This window comes from Lucilia sericata, unplaced genomic scaffold (genome assembly GCF_015586225.1).
Source record: "Lucilia sericata isolate MDLA Ls3-8-SP2 unplaced genomic scaffold, ASM1558622v1 Contig000959F_arrow, whole genome shotgun sequence".
Lineage (NCBI taxonomy): Eukaryota > Metazoa > Arthropoda > Insecta > Diptera > Calliphoridae > Lucilia > Lucilia sericata.
In genome coordinates this window covers 142,969-164,652 of record NW_023994942.1, presented here as the reverse complement: position 1 = coordinate 164,652, position 21,684 = coordinate 142,969, and the positions used below count along the sequence as shown (strand labels likewise).

Below are 21,684 nucleotides of genomic sequence, written 5' to 3'. Positions count from 1 at the left end.
TCTTTATGTTTTCTCTAATTCGTTTTTATAACTTTGATCTCTTGATTTATTTAAAAATTTTAAATAAAAATTGTTTGCATTTTTTTTTTTTTTGTTTATTTTATGGTTAATTTTACAATAAACACACATGAGGCCGTAATTAAAATTTATTAGTCTCAAAACACTCACATTCACACAAAATACTAAATAAACCAAACAGCAACCTCAGAAATGTATTTTGTATAATTATCACGTATGAGTGATTTTAATTATAATATTATTTAATTACTCATACGTTTAGGAAGGTAAAAATATATAGAAAATACTTATGTATATAAATACAAGAGCAAAATTATATAAAACTTTTTAAATGAAATATAGCAAATGAGACTTTAACTCTAAGGAAACTTACTAGATAACATTCCTCTCAGAAAATTGATCTATTCTAGACAACTTTCCTCTGAGGAAAATTGCTCTGTCCTAGACAACATGCTACTGACGAAATATACTTTATTCTAGACAACTTTCCTTTGAGGAAATTTGCTCTATTCTAGACAACATTCCTCTGAGGAAAATTGCTCTATTCTAGACAACTTTTCTTAGAAGAAACTTGTTCTACTCTAGACAACTTTCCTCTGAGAAAACTTGCTATATTCAAGACAATTTTCCTCTGAGGAAAATTGCTCTATTCTAGACAACTTTCCTTAGAAGAAACTTGTTCTACTCTAGACAACTTTTCTTAGAAGAAACTTGTTCTACTCTAGACAACTTTCCTCTGAGAAAACTTGCTATATTCTAGATAACTTTCCTCTGAGGAAAATTGCTCTATTCTAGGAAACTTTCCTTAGAAGAAACTTGTTTAACTCTAGACAACTTTCATCTCAGGAAACTTACTCTATTCTAGACAATTTTTCTCTGAGGAAACTTACTCTATTCTAGACAACTTTCCTCTGAGAAAACTTGCTATATTCTAGACAACTTTCACTTAGGAAAATTGCTCTAATCTAGACAACTTTCCTTAGAAGAAACTTGTTCTACTCTAGACAACTTTCATCTGAGGATACTTACTCTATTCTAGACAACTTTTCTCTGAGGAAACTTACTCTATTCTAGACAACTTTCCTTAGAAGAAACTTGTTCTACTTACGACAACTTTCCTCTAGGTAAACTTGCCCTATTATAGACAACTTTCCTCGGAAGAAACTTGGTCTACTCTAGACAACTTTTCTCTGAGGAAACCTGTTCTATTGTAGACAACTTTCCCCGAAGGAAACTCGCTCTACAGAAATGGAAGTTCTAAAGAATTCTCTTTTTTTCTCTTCAATTTTGTATTGAAATTTAAAATCCTTTTCCAAAGCATTTCAAATGAAATCAGCAATTCAGCAAACCCACAGAATACCATAAGTCGTTGCTATTATCACAAAAAAGTACAGGTATCAACTGCACTAGATAGCATTTTAGCTACAAATCAAATGATATCTAAATAAAATGTTAAAAACTATAGAAACTAAAATAAAATTTCGTATAAAATTTCTACACGTGCTAACCAAAGCAACGCATTTCCGGCGGAAATCGTTTTTAAATATGTGCACGACATGCACAATACAATTGCAATGGTTTTGTTGCTGATGATTTTTAAAACTCTATTGACACAATCACCCAAACACTCAAAATAATTTCATGAATGAGGGTGTGTCAGCAGCATGTGTTTAAAATTTCATTTTAAATTGTATGACTGTATGAGTATGTATATTTGAAAAATCATTCATTTACTCCTTCACTGGATTCTAGTTACTTTTTGGTTTTTATTTTATTTAAGCTTGAGTACACACTACAACTCCCCGTTTATGCCCCGTTTTTGTTGGGGAATTGTATTTGGATATATTGTTTCCAGTAATGCACTATTGCCGTTTATTATTTTCTAGTTATAGAGAACTTTAAATTACGTGCTTGCAACACTATTTCCTCTTTATATTTGTTCATATCATTGTAGTGGTGGTAGTTGAGTACACACAGACAAAAAAATATATAACACTCAACCGTACACATACATATATTTACGTAAACTTACACACAGGTCATTGGTTTTAGTTTTATTTCCGCTCATTCATTTTAACGAAATTTTTTCAGTGAAAATTTTTATATGTTGTTTTATCTTATGGAAAGTTTTAACCCTTTTTTTGTGAGGGAGTAACCCTACAGTAAGGACTATTGAATACAGGAGGAACTTAATTAGGCGTTTGGAGTAAAGTTGCTCTAATATAGAAAACTTTACCAGGACGAAACATGCTCCATTCTAAACAAGTTTCCTCGGATGAAACTTGCTCTATTCCAGACAACTTTCCTCTCAGAAAAATTGATTTATTCTCGAAAACTTTCTTCAGAGGAAGCTTGCTATATTCTAGACACATTTCCCCGGAGGAGAGTTGATCTATTCTAGACCACTTTCCTCAGAGGAATGTTGATCTATTCTAGACAACTTTCCTCAGAGGAATGTTGATCTATTCTAGACCACTTTCCTCAGAGGAATGTTGATATATTCTAGACAACTTTCTCAGAGGAATGTTGATCTATTCTAGACAACATTCCTCAGAGGAATGTTGATCTATTCTAGACAACTTTCCTCAGAGGAATGTTGATCTATTCTAGACAACTTTCCTCAGAGGAATGTTGATCTATTCTAGACAACTTTCCTCAGAGGAATGTTGATCTATTCTAGACAACTTTCCTCAGAGGAATGTTGATCTATTCTAGACAACTTTCCTCAGAGGAATGTTGATCTATTCTAGACAACTTTCCTCAGAGGAATGTTGATCTATTCTAGACAACTTTCCTCAGAAGAATGTCGATCTATTCTAGACAACTTCCCTCAGAGGAATGTTGATATATTCTAGATCACTTTACTCAGATGTATGTTGAGTTATCTAGTCACCTTTCCTCAGAGGAATGTTGATCTATTCTAGACAACTTTCCTCAGAGGAATGTTGATATATTCTAGACAACTTTCTCAGAGGAATGTTGATCTATTCTAGACAACTTTCTCAGAGGAATGTTGATCTATTCTAGACAACTTTCCTCAAAGGAATGTTGATCTATTCTAGACAACTTTCCTCAGAGGAATGTTGATCTATTCTAGACAACTTTCCTCAGAGGAATGTTGATCTATTCTAGACAACTTTCCTCAGAGGAATGTTGATCTATTCTAGACAACTTTCCTCAGAGGAATGTTGATCTATTCTAGACAACTTTCCTCAGAGGAATGTTGATCTATTCTAGACAACTTTCCTCAGAGGAATGTTGATATATTCTAGACAACTTTCTCAGAGGACTGTTGATCTATTCTAGACAACTTTCCTCAGAGGAATTTCGATCTATTCTAGACAACTTCCCTCAGAGGAATGTTGATCTATTCTAGACCACTTTACTCAGATGTATGTTGAGTTATCTAGTCACCTTTCCTCAGAGGAATGTTGATCTATTCTAGACAGCATTCCTCTAAGGAAAGTGGATTTATTCTAGGCAACTTTCCTTAGGAAACTTGATCTATCTAGACAACATTCTTCTAAGGAAAGTTAATCTATTCTAGACAACTTTCCTCTAAGGATAGTTGACTTATCCTAGAACTCCTCTCTACTTAAGAAAAGCCTAATAGCTCATCTTCCTAGTCATTGTATGCCAATTCTTTTCATGTTATTTACTCTTGTTTTCTGTACTGGTTTCATGCATCCTGGTTAGAAGAAAAAAAAAAAACAATGTGGGTCGTTGGTCGATTGTTGTGTGAGTAGATTTTGTTATTTGCTGCTTAAATAAATTGTAATTCGTTGGTGCTTAGTAAAAATGTAGTATGTAAGTAATTTCCAAAAACAAACGAGATCATTGTATAAAAATTGTAATTCACAGGATGTGTAAGTTGTGCTGCTTCTCGATTATATTTTTTTGCACTCTTCTACCTCTTTTTACAGTTACAGTTTTGGTTTTAAGTTTGTTTTTTTTTTTTAGAATTTTGTTATTTAACAGTTTCTAGTAACAAATGGCATTTGGTAATGGTGCGGGCATCAGCTGAAAAATTCGATTTGTCAAGTTTTATTGTCGATAAAGAAGAGTGGGCAAGAAAAAAATATATATAAAAGTATCCAAAATATTTTAACAGGAAAAAACAATGTCTATACACACTGGGGCATGAAAGTGAGGCTTGAGAGAGGAAAAAAAACAAACTCATTGAACTGATGCTGCTGGTAAAGTTTTTTGGCTGTTATATTGTTCTAGATATATAGTCGTGTGCTTTTAAGTTTTCTTAGAGGGTGTTGGTGTGGTTTGCTTTAGTTTTTATTAGTTTATAGTAAATTTTTGTTTGGTGAGTGAGTGTTTTATTTTAACTCGAATAACAAACACGTTTATTGGTTTTAACTTTAGTTTTTTCAGTTTAAGGTTTAAAAGTTTTCTTTGCACTTATTTAATCTTATATTATTCTTATTTTTCATTTTGTTTGCGGTTTTAATTTGTTCTTTACTTTCTATTTGTTGGCAATTGCTTGTTAGTTTTAATTACATTAAGTTGCTAATTCATTTATTTGTGGCATAATCATGATGTGGCCAGTTAAAGTGTGTGTTACATCATGGTCAAGTCTTAGCATTTAATGCATTAGATTTCTAGAAACGTATAACATTCATTGCTAGATTAATGAATGATTGTGATAAATAAAAGACATTGATAAAGTGCAAAAAGCTTTTAATTTAATTGAATATTTTAGAAATATTATTTTTTCCATTTATTTGCCATAACATTTATCACCCCCCCTTTTTATTACAATTTTTAGTTTATCTCAGGCTTTAAAGGCTTTTTATTTTTCTCTTAATTGCAACCTTAAATATTCAAATTAAAAAAAAAAAGAAAAATGTCATTTAATAACATGTTTATATAATGCCTAAAAACCAACTTAAAAATGTGTTTTATTTCATTTATCCTAAAAGTAAACACCACAAAAAACCCCTGCGCTTAATATCTATCAACTGAAACGACAAGGTATGCAAGGTTCATTTTTTTTTGTTGCCTTTATTTCTACCATTTGAATTATCCACACACAAAAAAGCAAGTCCTTCTTATATAAGCAAGTATGTGTATTTTCACATTTTCAGTTTAATAACAAATAATGTCACATATTAATGTCAACATTATGGCTGTATAAAAATGTCACATACATTAAAGGGAAAAATGTTTCACATGTTTTGGGGAATGATACAAGAACAAAAAAGAACAGAACAGAACAACAGAAAACAACACCAACAATAAATATACACGCTTACAACTACAGCGGCAAACATGTTTAAGGCGGGAGTTAAAACAGAAGAGAGACCAACAGTGGGAAAGAAAACTGAAAATTTTGTACTAAACTAGACAATTTTCCTTCTAAAGGAAAAGTTCGTCTAGTCTAGACAATATTTCTATAGAAAAAGTTCCACTAGTCTAGACATGTTTTCCACTAGTCAAGACATGTTTTCTATAGAAAAAGTTTCACTAGTCTAGAAATGTTTTCTATATAAAAAGTTGGTCTAGTCTAGAAAACTTTTCTATAGCAAAAGTTGGTCTAGTCTAGACAACTTTTCTAAAGAAAAAGTTCCACTAGTCTAGACATGTTTTCTGTATAAAAAGTTAGTCTAGTGTAGACAACTTTTCTATAGAAAAAGTTCCACTAGTCTAGACAAGTTTTCTATATAAAAAGTTGGTCTAGTCTAGACAACTTTTCTATAGAAAAAGCTCATGTAGTCTACACTACTTTTCTATAGAAAAGTTGGTCTAGTATAGACAATTTTTCTAGAGAAAAAGTTGGTCTAGTCTAGACAACTTTTCTATAGAAAAAGTTGGTCTAGTGTAGACAACTTTTCTACAGAAAAAGTTCCCCTAGTCTATACATGTTTTCTATATAAAAAGTTGGTCCAGTCTAGACAAATTTTCTATAGAAAAAGCTCATCTAGTCTAGACTACTTTTCTATAAAAAAGTTGGTCTAGTATAGACAATTTTTCTATAGAAAAACTTGGTCTAGTCTAGACAACTTTTCTATAGAAAAAGTTGGTCTAGTCTAGACAACTTTTCTATAGAAAAAGTTGGTCTAGTCTAGACAACTTTTCTATAGAAAAAGTTGGTCTAGTCTAGACAACTTTTCTATAGAAAAAGTTGGTCTAGTCTGGACAACTTTTCTATAGAAAAAGTTGGTCTAGTCTGGACAACTTTTCTATAGAAAAAGTTGGTCTAGTCTGGACAACTTTTCTATAGAAAAAGTTTGTCTAGTCTAGACAACTTCTCTATAGAAAAAATCTCACTAATCTTGACAACTTTTCTATAGAAATAATCTCACTAGTCTAGACAACTTTTCTATAGAAATTTGGTATAGTCTAGACAATTTTTCTATAGAAAAAATTGATCTAGTCTAGACAACTTTTCTATAGAAAAAGTTGGTCTAGTCTAGACAACTTTTCTATAGAAAAAGTTGGTCTAGTCTAGACAACTTTTCTATAGAAAAAGTTGGTATAATCTAGACATGTTTTCAATAGAAAAATTTCACTTGTCTAGACATGTTTTCTATAGAGAAAGTTTTACTAGTCTAGACAACCTTCCATAGAAAAACTTTCCTTTTTTGACCCACTGTATTTTTGTTATGTGCAAATATGTAAAAGTAAATAATATTTACACGCCCTGCTACAGTTACTCAGTTTTTACTTATACATTTATATATTATTTTTTTTTTATTATACACAGACATATAACCACCATTATAATTGACAAGCAACTTTAACATGAAAATTATAATGAAAACAAATATGAAAAGAATATACTCAGCTACCAATATCATCATTATTATGTACACAGACTTGGGCACAAAATAACCCTGCAGTTCAGGTGGTAGCACAACTAATTTGCTAACTTTAGTTAACATTTAGAAATCCCAAATGAATCAAGTGATTTAACAGAAAATAGTTTAAAAGAAGTAGTTCATTTCGAGTGGACCCAGTAGTTGAAATGTGGGATACTTTGTGTCCTTACAAAACTGCTGTGTAGGTGTTGTTTTAGTTTGTCTGTATAAGTAAGCGTGTAAAAGACACAAAATATGTTGATATGTTTGATGGCGATGATGATGATGACGACGACGACGATGATGTTGATTGTGATGGAATAAAACAAAATATTATATGACAGAAAAATTAAATGCACGTTAATGTGCCATATTTGTAAACATTTGTTTTTTTTGTATTTCTTGTTTTTATTCATTTATTTTAACATTTTTATTTTTATATAATAATCTGTATGGTGTTTTTTATTTTATTTTTTCTTCTTTGTTTATTTGTTTTAAAACAAAATTTACAAATAACCAACAGTGGAGCAAGATGACTTAGTTTTGGAAATAAAAAACAACTAAAGCAACTTTTTATATAGAAAAGTTGTTTGGACTAAACAAACTTTTAGAACCAAAAATGTTGTCTGAACTAGAGTATCTCTTTCTATAGAAAAGTAGTCTAGACTAGACGAACTTTTTCTATTGAAAAGTATTCTAGTCTAGACGAACCTTTTCTGTAGAAAAGTAGTCTAGACTAGAACAACTTTTTCTATAGAAAAGTTGTCTAGAATAGACGAACTATTTCTATAGAAAAGTAGTCTAGACTAGACGAACATTTTCTGTAGAAAAGTTGTCTAGGCTAGACGAACTTTTTCTATAGAAAAGTTGTCTAGACTTGACGAACTTTTTCTATAGAAAATTTCTTTAGATTAGACGAACTTTTTCTATAGAAAAGTTGTCTAGATTAGACGAACTTTTCCTATAGAAAAGTTGTCTAGATTAGACGAACTTTTTCTATAGAAAAGTTGTCTAGATTAGACGAACTTTTTGTATAGAAAAGTTGTCTAGACTAGACGAACTTTTTCTACAGAAAATTTTTCTAGACTAGACTAACTTTTTCTATAGAAAATTTGTCTAAACTAGACTAACTTTTTCTGTAGAAAAGTTGTCTAAACTAGAGAAACTTTTTCTATAGAAAAATTGTCTAGACTAGATCATCCTTTATTATAATAAAGTAGCTCTAGTCTAAACAAATTTTCATATGTTAAGCTAGTCTTTTGTACCACTGTTTTTAACTGTGGTATAATGTAGTTTATTTGTTCAATTCTTCACAAAAAGCAACAAAAAAAAACAACTGAGTATGTTTAAATATTTGTTAAATGAAATTGAAATTATGTAGCAACATATACAGTTATACGCCGACAGACATACATGGTAAACACATACAAATACATGGTAAATATGTATGTATCTGTATAAATACACCCATGTATACATTATTAAAACGGCTTTTTTTTATTTATAATCATGTGGGTTCGTTGTGTGCAAATTTATATTATCTCCACCAAAAAATGTACTGCAGTGGATTATATGATTTTTATATAATGTTTTTTTCACTGTGTGTGTGTGTTTTTTTTTTTCATCTTTTGTTAAATTCCCACATTTCACTCATTAATATTTGATGTTTATTTTGTAACTTCTTTATGTGGATTTAATTTAATTTTTTGACATGTTTCTTAATTGACAATAATTTCAATTATTGTACAAGTAAATATTTAAAAAAGAAAATGGAAGTCTTATTTACAATATATTAAATATGGCTGGATACAGCAAGGCGTATGAAATTGTTTGGTTTTTGGTAATTAATATTAAGTATACGCCTTGTTCAAAACAAAAAGCTAATTAAAGTGTTGATAAGAGAGAGAGAGAGAGCTAACGGAAGAGAGAAGGAGAAAATTGAGATTTGTTTTTTAATGAGTTAAAAGGAAATTTAAGTCGGTTAAAAAGAAAACAAAACAAATATAAACAATGTGGTAATTAGGCGAATATTAAAACAGAAAATGATAATTATTGGAAATAACCAAAAAGAAAAAGAAATAACATTAAGACAAGAAATCTTTAAGAAATTATGTTTAAATTACAGCAACTTCTTCTGTAAAAAAATTATCAAGACTAAAACTACTTCTTCTATAGAAAAGTTAACTAGATTAGATCCCTTTTTTCTATAGAAAAGTTGTCTAGACTAGATCAACTTTTTCTATAGAAAAGTTGTCTAGACTAGAGCAACTTTTTCTATAGAAAAGTTGTCTAGACTAGAGCAACTTTTTCTATAGAAAAGTTGTCTAGACTAGAGCAACTTTTTCTATAGAAAAGTTGTCTAGACTAGAGCAACTTTTTCTATAGAAAAGTTGTCTAGACTAGAGCAACTTTTTCTATAGAAAAGTTGTCTAGACTAGAGCAACTTTTTCTATAGAAAAGTTGTCTAGACTAGAGCAACTTTTTCTATAGAAAAGTTGTCTAGACTAGAGCAACTTTTTCTATAGAAAAGTTGTCTAGACTAGAGCAACTTTTTCTATAGAAAAGTTGTCTAGACTAGAGCAACTTTTTCTATAGAAAAGTTGTCTAGACTAGAGCAACTTTTTCTATAGAAAAGTTGTCTAGACTAGAGCAACTTTTTCTATAGAAAAGTTGTCTAGACTAGAGCAACTTTTTCTATAGAAAAGTTGTCTAGACTAGTGCAATTTTTTCTATAGAAAAATTGTCTAGACTAGAGCAATATTTTCTATAGAAAAATTGTCTAGACTAGAGCAATATTTTCTATAGAAAAATTGTCTAGACTAGAGCAATTTTTTCTATAGAAAAATTGTCTAGACTAGAGCAATTTTTTCTATAGAAAAATTGTCTAGACTAGAGCAATTTTTTCTATAGAAAAATTGTCTAGACTAGAGCAATTTTTTCTATAGAAAAATTGTCTAGACTAGAGCAATTTTTTCTATAGAAAAATTGTCTAGACTAGAGTAGTTTTTTCTATAGAAAAGTTGTCTAGACTAGAGCAACTTTTTCTATAGAAAAGTTGTCTAGACTAGAGTAGCTTTTTCTATAGAAAAATTGTCTAGACTAGACTAACTTTTTCTATAGAAAAGTTGTCTAGACTAGACTAACTTTTTCTATAGAAAAGTTGTCTAGACTAGACTAACTTTTTCTATAGAAAAGTTGTCTAGACTAGACTAACTTTTTCTATAGAAAAGTTGTCTAGACTAAACCAACTTTTTCTATAGAAAAGTTGTCTAGACTAAACCAACTTTTTCTATAGAAAAGTTTGTCTAGACTAGACCAACTTTTTCTATAGAAAAGTTGTCTAGACTAAACCAACTTTTTCTAAAGAAAAGTTGTCTAGACTAGACCAACTTTTTTTATAGAAAAGTTGTCTAGACTAAACTAACTGTTTCTATAAAAAAGTTGTCTAGACTAACTTTTTCTATAGAAAAGTTATCTAGACTAGACTAACTTTTTCTATAGAAAAGTTGTCTAGACTTGACCAACTTTTGTCTAGACTAGATTAACTTTCTCCATAGAACAGTTGTCTAGACTAGACTAACTTTCTCTATATAAACTTTTATGTATTCTTGACTATTTTTCAATTATTTTAAAGCAATTCTAAACAATTTCTCAACATTTTCATTTTCATTTAATGGTCATAATTCTAAACCGGTTTTTTCTTCTTTTCAAGTTTACAAACTACAAATTGTTCGTCTAAGATTTATAAGCAAGAAATGTTTCAGTCATAATTTACCCCGAAAATAAAGTGATAGAAATATTTTTCCCCAACAAAAGGGAAAAAAAAGAACTTTCACTTGAAACTTTAGCATCTCCATAGGCATCAACAGTTCAAGAACAAACATTTTTCTATCTCTGTCCAAAAAAAAAAAGAAAGAATAGAATAGATTTTTTCATGTTCGTGCTGAAAACAGCCTAAAACTATGCTATGAAAAATGTTTTTAGCTAATGAAAAAATCTCTATTTATGCCGGATAAGTAGGAAGTAACTCACTTTTACAATTCATCTGTATCTGCTCACAACAAACACACTCACACGTTCATTGAGCCAAAAACAAAATATTGCACACATTACAGTATTGAGTTTAATGCACACGCACACACAAACTATGATAATACTAATACTTGTTTAATGTTCATTTGATAGTGAGTTTGGATAGAACTGAGCAATAACAACAACTGCTATGAATAATTGAAAAATCGTAGAGGAGAAGGGTAAAGATTGGGAAAATGGCAGTATAAAGCCCTTTTAAAACAGTTAGTTTAAGGTTTGTGTGTGTGTGAAAGGGATTCAGTTGAAGTAAATGGTTGTGTGTTAGTATGTAAATGCTTAACTGTGAGTGTGTTTCTGTTAGTGTTAGTTTTGATTGTAGTTTTGTTGTTGTTAAATATAGACAACAAGTTTTATGGTTTTTTGTTGGTTTCGTTTTGTGTAGAAAACATCAAAAACAACTACAAATGCAACCACAACCAGAACAGCAGCAACAACAACAAGTACAACTAACAACTTCAATAGCACTTTGAGCTGTACTCAGAAATTACGATTTTCTGCTTAACTCAAACAACAACAACAACAAAAACTATTGCAACTACAAAATTTATGATACTGATGATGATTTAACAAAAATCCTTGTATGTCGATGATTATGTGAACAGGAAGTGATATATTGTGGTTATGTAGCCTACTTTTAGGAGGAAAATGAAAACACGTAAACTATGGAGTGGAAGGTGTGGGTGTGTGTGTTGTAGACTAAAGGAATGTGTACAAGTGCTGATAAATTCGACAGAGATTCGCTAATGGCAGAAATATGACTTTAAAAATTACATAGAAAATATTGTTTTGCTAATTTTAAAGCATATTTTAAGGGGTTATCTAAAAGAAAGTAGAAAAAACTTTCTTTTTGGGGAATTTTTCAAAAAATTTTAACAAAACTTAAGTTTTGCTTATTTCGACATGATGTCAACAATGTATACAAAGCATAAATTTATTTTTTATATTATTTACATAATGTCAACAATGTAAATAATTACTAAAAAATTTAGAAAATAAATTTTAGTCTAAAATTTTAAAGTTTTCATGTAAAATTTTGTATTTTTTGAATAGTTTACATAATGTCAACAATGTAAACAATTGTTAAAATGTTTAAAAACAGTTTTGTTGATCAAAAATATTAAAGTTTTCATGTAAAATTAAAATTTTTGTAATAGTTTACATAATGTCAACAATGTAAATAATGGGCTAAAAGTGTAAAATCTTAATTTTGCTGCAATATTTTATATATTTTAACTAAAATATAGTTTTTTGCCAATGTGTACATAATGTCAACAATGTAAAAAATTGCTAAAATGTTTAAAATGTAAACTTTGTTGTATTATTTTAAAGTTTTTGTGTAAAATTAACATTTTTATAATTGTTTACATAATGTCAACAATGTAAACAATTAAGAAAACTTAATAATTTTAATTTTTTTTATAATTTAACAAGATTTTGTTAGAAAATTTAAAATGTTGCAATTGTTTACACTATGTCAACAATGTAAATAATGGCACAGAGTGGCAAAAACTCAATTTTGGTTTATTTTTCAACAAATTTTTAATAAAGATTACAATTTTGTAATTGTTGACATAATGTCAACAATGTAAACAATTAAGAAAACTATGTTTTATACTTTTTTGAGAGAATTTTATTATAAAATTAACACTTTTTCTTTAGTTTACATCAGTTTTTTTATTAAATTTGTTTAAATTTTCATATTAAATTCTTAATTTTTTTTCTTCTAAACTTACACCATTATCTCTCTTTGGTAATTAAATGAAAAAATTTCTTAAATTTCCTGCATAATCATGTCAGTTTTAAATACAAAACTATATACATTTCTATATAAAAAGCAGCAAAAAATCTAACGGTTTTTTTACCCTCGTATTTTTATATATAAATTTTTATTTCTCTTCACTATAGAAATTGTTCAACAACTGGATTAGTTAGCAGCAACACAATTCATTCTAGGTATTTTTGTATTTTTTTTTTTAATATTTTCACTTTTTATTATATAATAATGTTGGTGATGATGTTTCAAGTGCACTGTGTACTCTAGATCATAGCAACATACCAACGACAACAACAAACAACTGAGAGTGAAAAAAAACTAAACTCGCTGAAAAACTAAAAATGACTGTTATTTTAACGTTGTTATTTTGTAGTTCGTTTTTTTCCTAACTACCTTCACTTTATGGCCCTAGAGTGATACCTTGGCGTAAAAAAAAGTAAAAGTTTTTCTAAACAGCAACTAAAATTAATAGTTGAACTTAAGAAAAAAAAGAGCATATTTTGCTACAAAACTAGAACACATATTATGTTCTTTTTTTTGTAAATTTTCATGCTGTTGTACTTGAATTACATTTATACTACGTTGTAAGTACATTTTTGTTTTTTACTTTTGAAAATTATAAAATATGTATACAAAATGTCTACAAAACATTTTCTTTGCAACATACTTAAGGGCGCAAGAAAACTGCTGGGGTTTTCTTGCTTAAACAAATTGGCTAAAAGATTCTAACTGAATTTTAGTTACAAGGAAAGTAAATATTAAATTACTTGATGTTTCATATGGGAGAGTAGAATAGGGATAGATTAATTAACAACTTTTTCATTTAATTAAAAAGAAATTTGTAGGAAAATATTAAATTTTTAAGAGAAAATTTAGTAAATGAAATATTTTCTAATTTTTTTGGAATTTTACATAATTATACAATAAGTAGAATGTTAAAAAACTTAATTTTAGTCTTAAAATCCCAGATTTTCCTGTAAATGTTATATTTTTACAATTGTTTACATAATGTCAACAATGTAAATAATTGGTAAAATGCATAAAAACCTAACTCTAATCTTAAAATTTTATTGTTTTCTTGCTAAAAAATCAAATTTTCAATTATTTACATAATGTCAACAATGTAAACAATTGAAAAAAACTGCTTTACTCTCAATATTTTATACAATTTTCCAAGATTTTGTTAAACAACTTAAGATTTTACATAAGTCAACATAAAGTCAACAATGTAAATAATTAAGAAAAACGTTTAAAAACTTAATTTTAGTTTTAAAATTTTATGTTTTCATAAAAATATTAGATTTTTTTGATTGTTTACCTAACGTCAACAATGTAAACAATTGTTAAAACTTACAATAAAGTAATTTTATTCTATAATTCTAATATTTTTATGTAAAAATTACATTTCTACAATTGTTTACATAATGTCAACAATGTAAACAACTAAGAAAAACATTTAAAAACTATTTTTTTCGATTGTTTACATAATGTCAACAATGTAAACAATTGTTAAAACTTATAGTAACTTAATTTTATTCTATAATTCTAATGTTTTTATGTAAAAATTACATTTATACAATTGTTTACATAATGTCAACAATGTAAGAAATATGTTTAAAACTTAATTTTAGTTTTAAAATTTTATGTTTTCATGTAAATATTAGATTTTTTCGATTGTTTGCCTAATGTCAAGAATGTAAACAATTGCTAAAACGTATAATAACTTTATTTTACCGCATAATTTTAAGGTTTTTATGAAAAATTATATTTTTACCATTGTTTACATAATGTCAACAATGTAAATTATAGGTAAAATTAATGAAATAGCAATACAATCTTATTTTGTTTAAAAATTTTACAAATTTCATAGAAAAAATAAATTTTTACAATTGTTTACACAATGTCAATAATGTAAATAATTGAAAAATTTTGCTTAAAACAAACTTTTAGCAAAGTTACTGTGGATTTTAAGTTTTCGACTTAAAAAATAGATCATTAAGGCAAAATATAGAAGATCTCTAATTAAGGTCCTTTTTCAATAAAGCTGAAGCTGATTTTCAAATGTGACTGTTAGAGACTGGAATCTATATCTGTTTTAAAGAATATTTTTGCACAAAATTTCTGTTCTGTTTAAGTGAAAATATTCGTGCAGAGAAAATACTTTACTTTATCTTATATTTTATTTAACATTTTACCCACCACAAGCCATAATAAAAACTAATATCTCAATTTTTATTTCTGTTCTTTCTTTTCCATCTTATTACAGTTTCCCGTACATTCAACACTAACAATAGAATTTCCTTTTTAATCCTTAATTGCCAGCGCACACACACATACAAAAGATATAAAAAGTAATAAAAAAAAGAATATGACATTATTTGACCACAGACAACAAAAAAAATGTGAGAGAAACTACAACAATCAGAAATTTTAATCATGTCAATATGAGTGTGAGCATACAGCAAAAATAGAAAAAAATGAAAAGCCACTCAATTGTGAAATAGAAGGACAAATTTCCGAAAACAACAAAAACTAAATAGTAAAAAGTTAGCAACACTAACACACACTCACACAAATGACAACAATTACTAACAACCCTAAATTGGCAACATGAATATGGAGCAACAACAACAACAGCAGCAACAGCAGTATTCTATAGTACCGCCACCACCTTCTTCAACATGTATAACCACAACGATGGCTTCATCTTTAAACTCCAGCGGGGAATATGTCAATGTACCCACTTCATATGTAACCATAGGCATGATGCCGCCTCCTTCACAAGCAGCGCCTACACCCACATCTATGGCCATGGCGGTGGGGGCAGGACAAAACATATCATCAACGGGCTCTTCAACGTCCACTTTTAAAACCCCCCTTCTACCCATGCCCACACTGGAGGACATAGAAGTGGGTTTGTGCAATAGTTCTTCAAATAGCAACATGCCACCAGGTATTTTGAAATACACCACAACAGCCACCACAAGTTTAAATATGCCACCACCACCTGCTTTGGGTATGGGACCAGGACCACCAAATTTAAATCAAATGTCCTCTATGTCCTCACCGCCTCAAACCACACCACCCTCCGTTCTAAACTTGCCGGCTTTGGTATCACAGCAGCACAACATGTCTGTGGTAACACCTCCGCCACCACCTTCTAACAATTTATCCTTAGGCTCCAATTCTACAATGGGGGATGGTTCCTCCACATGTGGTACCCTAAAAAGTTCGGCCAAATTACAACAACAACAAACACCCGCCAATCTAAACGCTACTACCACCAGCAATATAGCTGCTGGTACTATTGCCTCGGTGGTCGCAAATAATTGCAATAACATTAACATCAACAATACAACATCTAATAGCAGCAGTACAGTGCCTTTAAATCTCCACAGTACAACTGCCAATTCCAGCAAAACAAGCAGTAGAAGTAATTTACATAATCGACCCGCCTCTCCAAAATGTTGTTCTTGTTTTGGTGGCGGTGGCAGTTCGAGCACAAACAACCACACTAGAGGGCGCAACACAAACAAATCATCATCATCGATACCAACGAAATCCCAGGGCTATGGACAAACGAAGGGTCGACGTCATAGTCGTCATAATGCCCAAACATTCTGGTCGGCTGTATTAACCAATCTGGGTATATGTGCTCTACTGCTGGCCTATACTTTATTAGGTAAGTAGTTGTTGTGTAATAATTTTTGTTTTATTCAAAAAAAAAAAAAAAAAACAAAACCTCAAGTGGCTGTTTCTAGGTCATAAAACACTTACTTAAATGTTTAGCCTAAAGGTCAAAATGTTTAAATCAATTGCAGCCCACTCCTCCCTCTTTCAAACTAAACCTTAACAATTTTTATTAAATGAAATTATTTATTAAAGGACTTTGGTTAGAAAAAAAAATAAACTAAATTAATTTAATTTAATTAAATAAGGCCAAACAGCCTTCAAACGTGCTAGGAATTTTAGTTAAATAAACCCTATAATAAAACCTAAGGGCGTTTTCTAAAATATTAATTAAAATTTTGCGTTTTAAACCTTTTTGTTATTGAAAAACAAATGTTTTCAAAGCTGACAAAGTAACAAGTTGGTAAACAAGTAACTAAAAGAGTTTTGAGTGAAAAGACTTTCCAAAATATATTTTTCAATAAATAAACTGAAATTTTGTATTGTATACCTAAGATGAACTATAACAAACAGGAGTTTAATATTTAAATTGAGCAAAGTTGTCTTTTATGTACAAAACAGCCTTGGGGCAGTTGTTTACACGAGCTAACTAAAACAAGTTGATAAAATTGAAAAGCGACAGTCGAATCTTCACTGTAGTGAGGACTATATTTCAGATTATAGTATAGTCTTTAATGTACATTGTAAGTTTGGACTAGAGACTACTCTGGACAATTGTCTACAATCTGAACCGTAGAATAGTCTATAGTCTGGACTATAGTATAGTCCATAGTCTGGACGATAGTCTAGTCTATAGTCTGAACTATAGCCTAGTGTATAGTCTGGACTATAGTCTAGTCTATAGTCCGGACTATAGTTTGACCTATAGCTGGGTCTATAATCTGAATTATAGTCTAGTCTGTATTGTGCACTATAGTCTAGTATAGTCGGGACTATATTCTAGTATAATCTGGACTATAATCTAGTATATTCTGGACTATAGTCTAGTCTATAGTCATGTCCATAGTTTGGACTATATACTAATATATAGCCTAGACTATAGTTTCTAACACAGTCTAGTCTATAACCTGGACTGTGATCTTGTCTATAGCCTGGACTATAGTCTAGTCTATAGACTGAGCTAGAGTCTAGTCTATAGTCTATATGACTATAATCTATATAATCTGGGCTATAATCTAGTCTTTAGTCTAGTTTGCAATTTAGTCTATAGTCTGGTCTATAATCTAGTCTATAGTCTTGTCTATAATCTAGTCTATAGTCTGGATATAAGTCTAGTCTGGACTATAATGTATTCTATAGTCTGGACAATAGTCTTGTCTGCACTATAGTCTAGTCTATAATCTGGACAATAATGTTGTCTGCACTATAGTCTAGTCTACAATCTAGTCTATAGTCTGGTCTATAATATAATCTATATTCTAGACTATAATCTAGTCTACAGACTGGACATTGGTCTAGTCTATAGTATGGACTATAGTCTAGTTTAGTTAGTCTTGTCTTTAGTTTAGTCTAGTCTTGACTTTATTCTAGTCTATAGTCTAGTCTACAGTCTGGTCTATAGTCTGGTCTATAGTCCGGCCTATAGCCTGGTCTACAGTCTTGTCTATAGTCTGGTCTACAGTCTGGTGTATTGTCTGGTCTATAGTCTGGTCTATAGTCTGGTCTATAGTCTGGTCTATAGTCTGATCTATAGTCTGGTCTATAGTCTGGTCTATAGTCTGGTCTATAGTCTGGTCTACAGTCTGGTCTACAGTCTGGTCTATAGTCTGGTCTATAATTTAGACTATAATATAGTCTATAGTCTAGACTATAATCTAGTCTATAGTCTGGACTTTAGTCTAGTCTATAGTATGGACTATAGTCTAGTCTAAAGTTTATTTTATCCACTTTATTTATTTGTTTAATTTGTTTTAAAGAAACTCTTTAATGTGTTTGCAACCACATTAATAAAAAGAAATCAACTTAATTGACCTTTTTAAATTCCTAATTTCTTTCATTCACACCCCTTTTGTTATTTTAACAAATCACCCAATATGTGATTTATTACATGTTCAAATTAAACAGCAATTTTATAGTTTCAAAGTTAAATCAATGTAGAAAATCAAATTTAAACCCTCTACTCGAATCATAAAAAACTGACCACTACTAGGAAACCCCCTTTTTAATTTAGAAAAACACAAACACACAGATACGGCAAATAGATAAAAACTGAACGACAGACAGATAGCCATACATGTGTATAACAAACATCGTATTTAAATAATCAACTATTAGCACATGTATTGTTGTAAACAATATACCATGTATACTAATATAACAAATTTGCAATACATATAGAAAGGACAAGTGTCTTACACTTTAACAAACCCCCATCATAGACAAGGTTGTGTTAGTGTAGTGTCCCATCTATGTGAATTTCTAGAGTAACAGAGTAAAAGTATTCAGTAGGAAACTAATATTTGTTTAAGGATGTTTTGAAAGTTTGTTAGTAACACACATGCATACATACTATGTTTTTATGTAAACATGTATATGTATAAATTTATACATACAGTTGCATGTACAGTTGTATAAGTTGTGTATAGAGAAGTACAAGTACTCTAACATCTTTATAAACATTTTATATGTATAAAACAAAATTGTTGATTTTCTTGAAAGAACATTGATAAACATATATAAGGAAATTTATGTATATGTATATTGTTACTCTATTCAAGTAGAGAATGTATACAGTGGGAGATAAATAGAAGCACACTTTTAGGAATTTAGAGAAATTATCAATTGTTTCTAAGAAATTGCAAAACTTAGATAATAATAAACAAAAACATATTGTAGAAAAGTTTCATTAAGAAAATTTCGGTTTGTTATCCTTATATTTTTGTAACTAAACTGTTGCTGTACTAAATATTGCAGTTGTGCATATCTAAGTATGTGTATCCATTTTATTACTGTTGTTGTATACAACATATCATTACCAGCTGTTGTGGGGTTTTTGAAATTTTTTTTGTTTACATTTTGCTGCAGTTGTACATCTTGATGATTTTGACACTATTACCATACGATACTGTACAAATACTTTGTTGTTGTTTTTAAAGGATTTTTCGATTTTTGTAGAAACTCTTCTTTAAATGTAGTTTAAATTTCATATACATATTTGTTGCACAAATAAAGTTGTAAAAGACGCCAAAGCAGCTAAATCGAATACACTCTGGCCTACTCCCAATACGAATACTAGAATGCTCTACTCCCAATACAATAAAGACTAGACTATAGCCTTGAATATAGACTAGACTATTGACTAAACTATAGAATAGACTGTACACTGGATTATACATTAGACCATACTCTAGACTATAGACTAGACTATATTCTAGTACATAGACTAGACTATAGACTATACTATAGACTAGACTATAGACTATAGACTAGACTATGGACTAGACTATGGACTAGACTATAGACTAGACTATAGACTAGACTATAGACTAGACTATAGACTAGACTATAGACTAGACTATAGACTAGACTATAGACTAGACTATAGACTAGACTATAGACTAGACTATAGACTAGACTATAGACTAGACTATAGACTAGACTATAGACTAGACTATAGACTAGACTATAGACTAGACTATAGACTAGACTATAGACTAGACTATAGACTAGACTATAGACTAGACTATAGACTAGACTATAGACTAGACTATAGACTAGACTATAGACTAGACTATAGTATAGACTAGACTATAGACTAGACTATAGACTAGACTATAGACTAGACTATAGACTAGACTATAAACTAGACTATAGACTAGACTATAGACTAGACTATAGACTAGACTATAGACTAGACTATAGACTAGACTATAGACTAGACTATAGACTAGACTATAGACTAGACTATAGACTAGACTATAGACTAGACTATAGACTAGACTATAGACTAGACTATAGACTAGACTATAGACTAGACTATAGACTAGACTATAGACTAGACTATAGACTAGACTATAGACTAGACTATAGACTAGACTATAGACTAGACTATAGACTAGACTATAGACTAGACTATAGACTAGACTATAGACTAGACTATAGACTAGACTATAGACTAGACTATAGACTAGACTATAGACTAGACTATAGACTAGACTATAGACTAGACTATAGACTAGACTATAGACTAGACTATAGACTAGACTATAGACTAGACTATAGACTAGACTAGACTAGACTATAGACTAGACTATAGACTAGACTATAGACTAGACTAGACTAGACTATAGACTAGACTATAGACTAGACTATAGACTAGACTATAGACTAGACTATAGACTAGACTATAGACTAGACTATAGACTAGACTATAGACTAGACTATAGACTAGACTAGACTATAGACTAGACTATAGACTAGACTATAGACTAGACTATAGACTAGACTATAGACTAGACTATAGACTAGACTATAGACTAGACTAAAATTTAGATTAGACTATGGTTCATATTCTGACCTATAGTGCATACTATAGGCCCGACTATATTCCGGACTGTCGACTAGTCCATGTTCATCAAACTTGTTTTTAACCCTGCCAAACAGTATGACAAACTTATTTGTTTGCTAAAGACCTTTCTCCACTCTTGAAGGGTTTTTAAATTCCATATCTTACCCATGTGTGTTAGTTGACAGAATATTGTTGTAGTTGTTTTTTTTATTAAATTTTTACTTTTCAACAAATATGTCAAAAAAAAATAAAATAATTTTTAAATACAATTTAAATGATGCTAAAATTGGGCAAAGTTTTTAAATTAAAAATAAATTTATAACAGAAATAAAAAAAATTATAAGGAAAATATATTTAAAAAATGGAGTTAAATAAAGATTATAAAATGAAAATTTATGTTTTAAAAATTTATAATAAATAATGACTGCATAAGGCAGTTTAACTTTAAGTCATGCCTTAAACAGAGGGATTTTTGAACAATTTTTACGGAAATTTACTTTAGCTTCAAATAGCTTTTACGCCTTAAACTAATTCTAAAAGGAAAAATGTCATAAAATTTTATAAACAAATAATATTTTTAACCTTTAAGAATTTTCCTGTACACCTTAACACACACTCCTAAAGTTTATTTATGCAAACGCCTAAAAGTATGCCCAGAATTTTGTTATACCTTAAAGCTTAGTCTAGGTTAATGTAATTTAATTTTTCAACACAAAAATGTAAAAAGAGTATTGAATATTTTCTTTTTTGAAAGAGATAAAAATGCAAAAATTTTCCATACAAAAAATACAGGA

General features: G+C 29.7%; 1 protein-coding gene across 2 annotated transcripts in view; it reads left to right on the top strand.

Annotated features, from left to right (window-relative positions):
* The window catches only part of LOC119609296, a 65,456-nt gene that overhangs the window by 13,993 nt on the left and 29,779 nt on the right, over nt 1–21,684 (top strand). For both annotated transcript variants that reach the window (XM_037964021.1, XM_037964022.1), the window contains exon 2: nt 14,960–16,375. In XM_037964021.1, coding sequence (XP_037819949.1) covers nt 15,304–16,375 — 1,072 coding nt within the window. In that variant the 5' untranslated portion in view covers nt 14,960–15,303. The remainder of the gene's footprint in view (nt 1–14,959; nt 16,376–21,684) is intronic.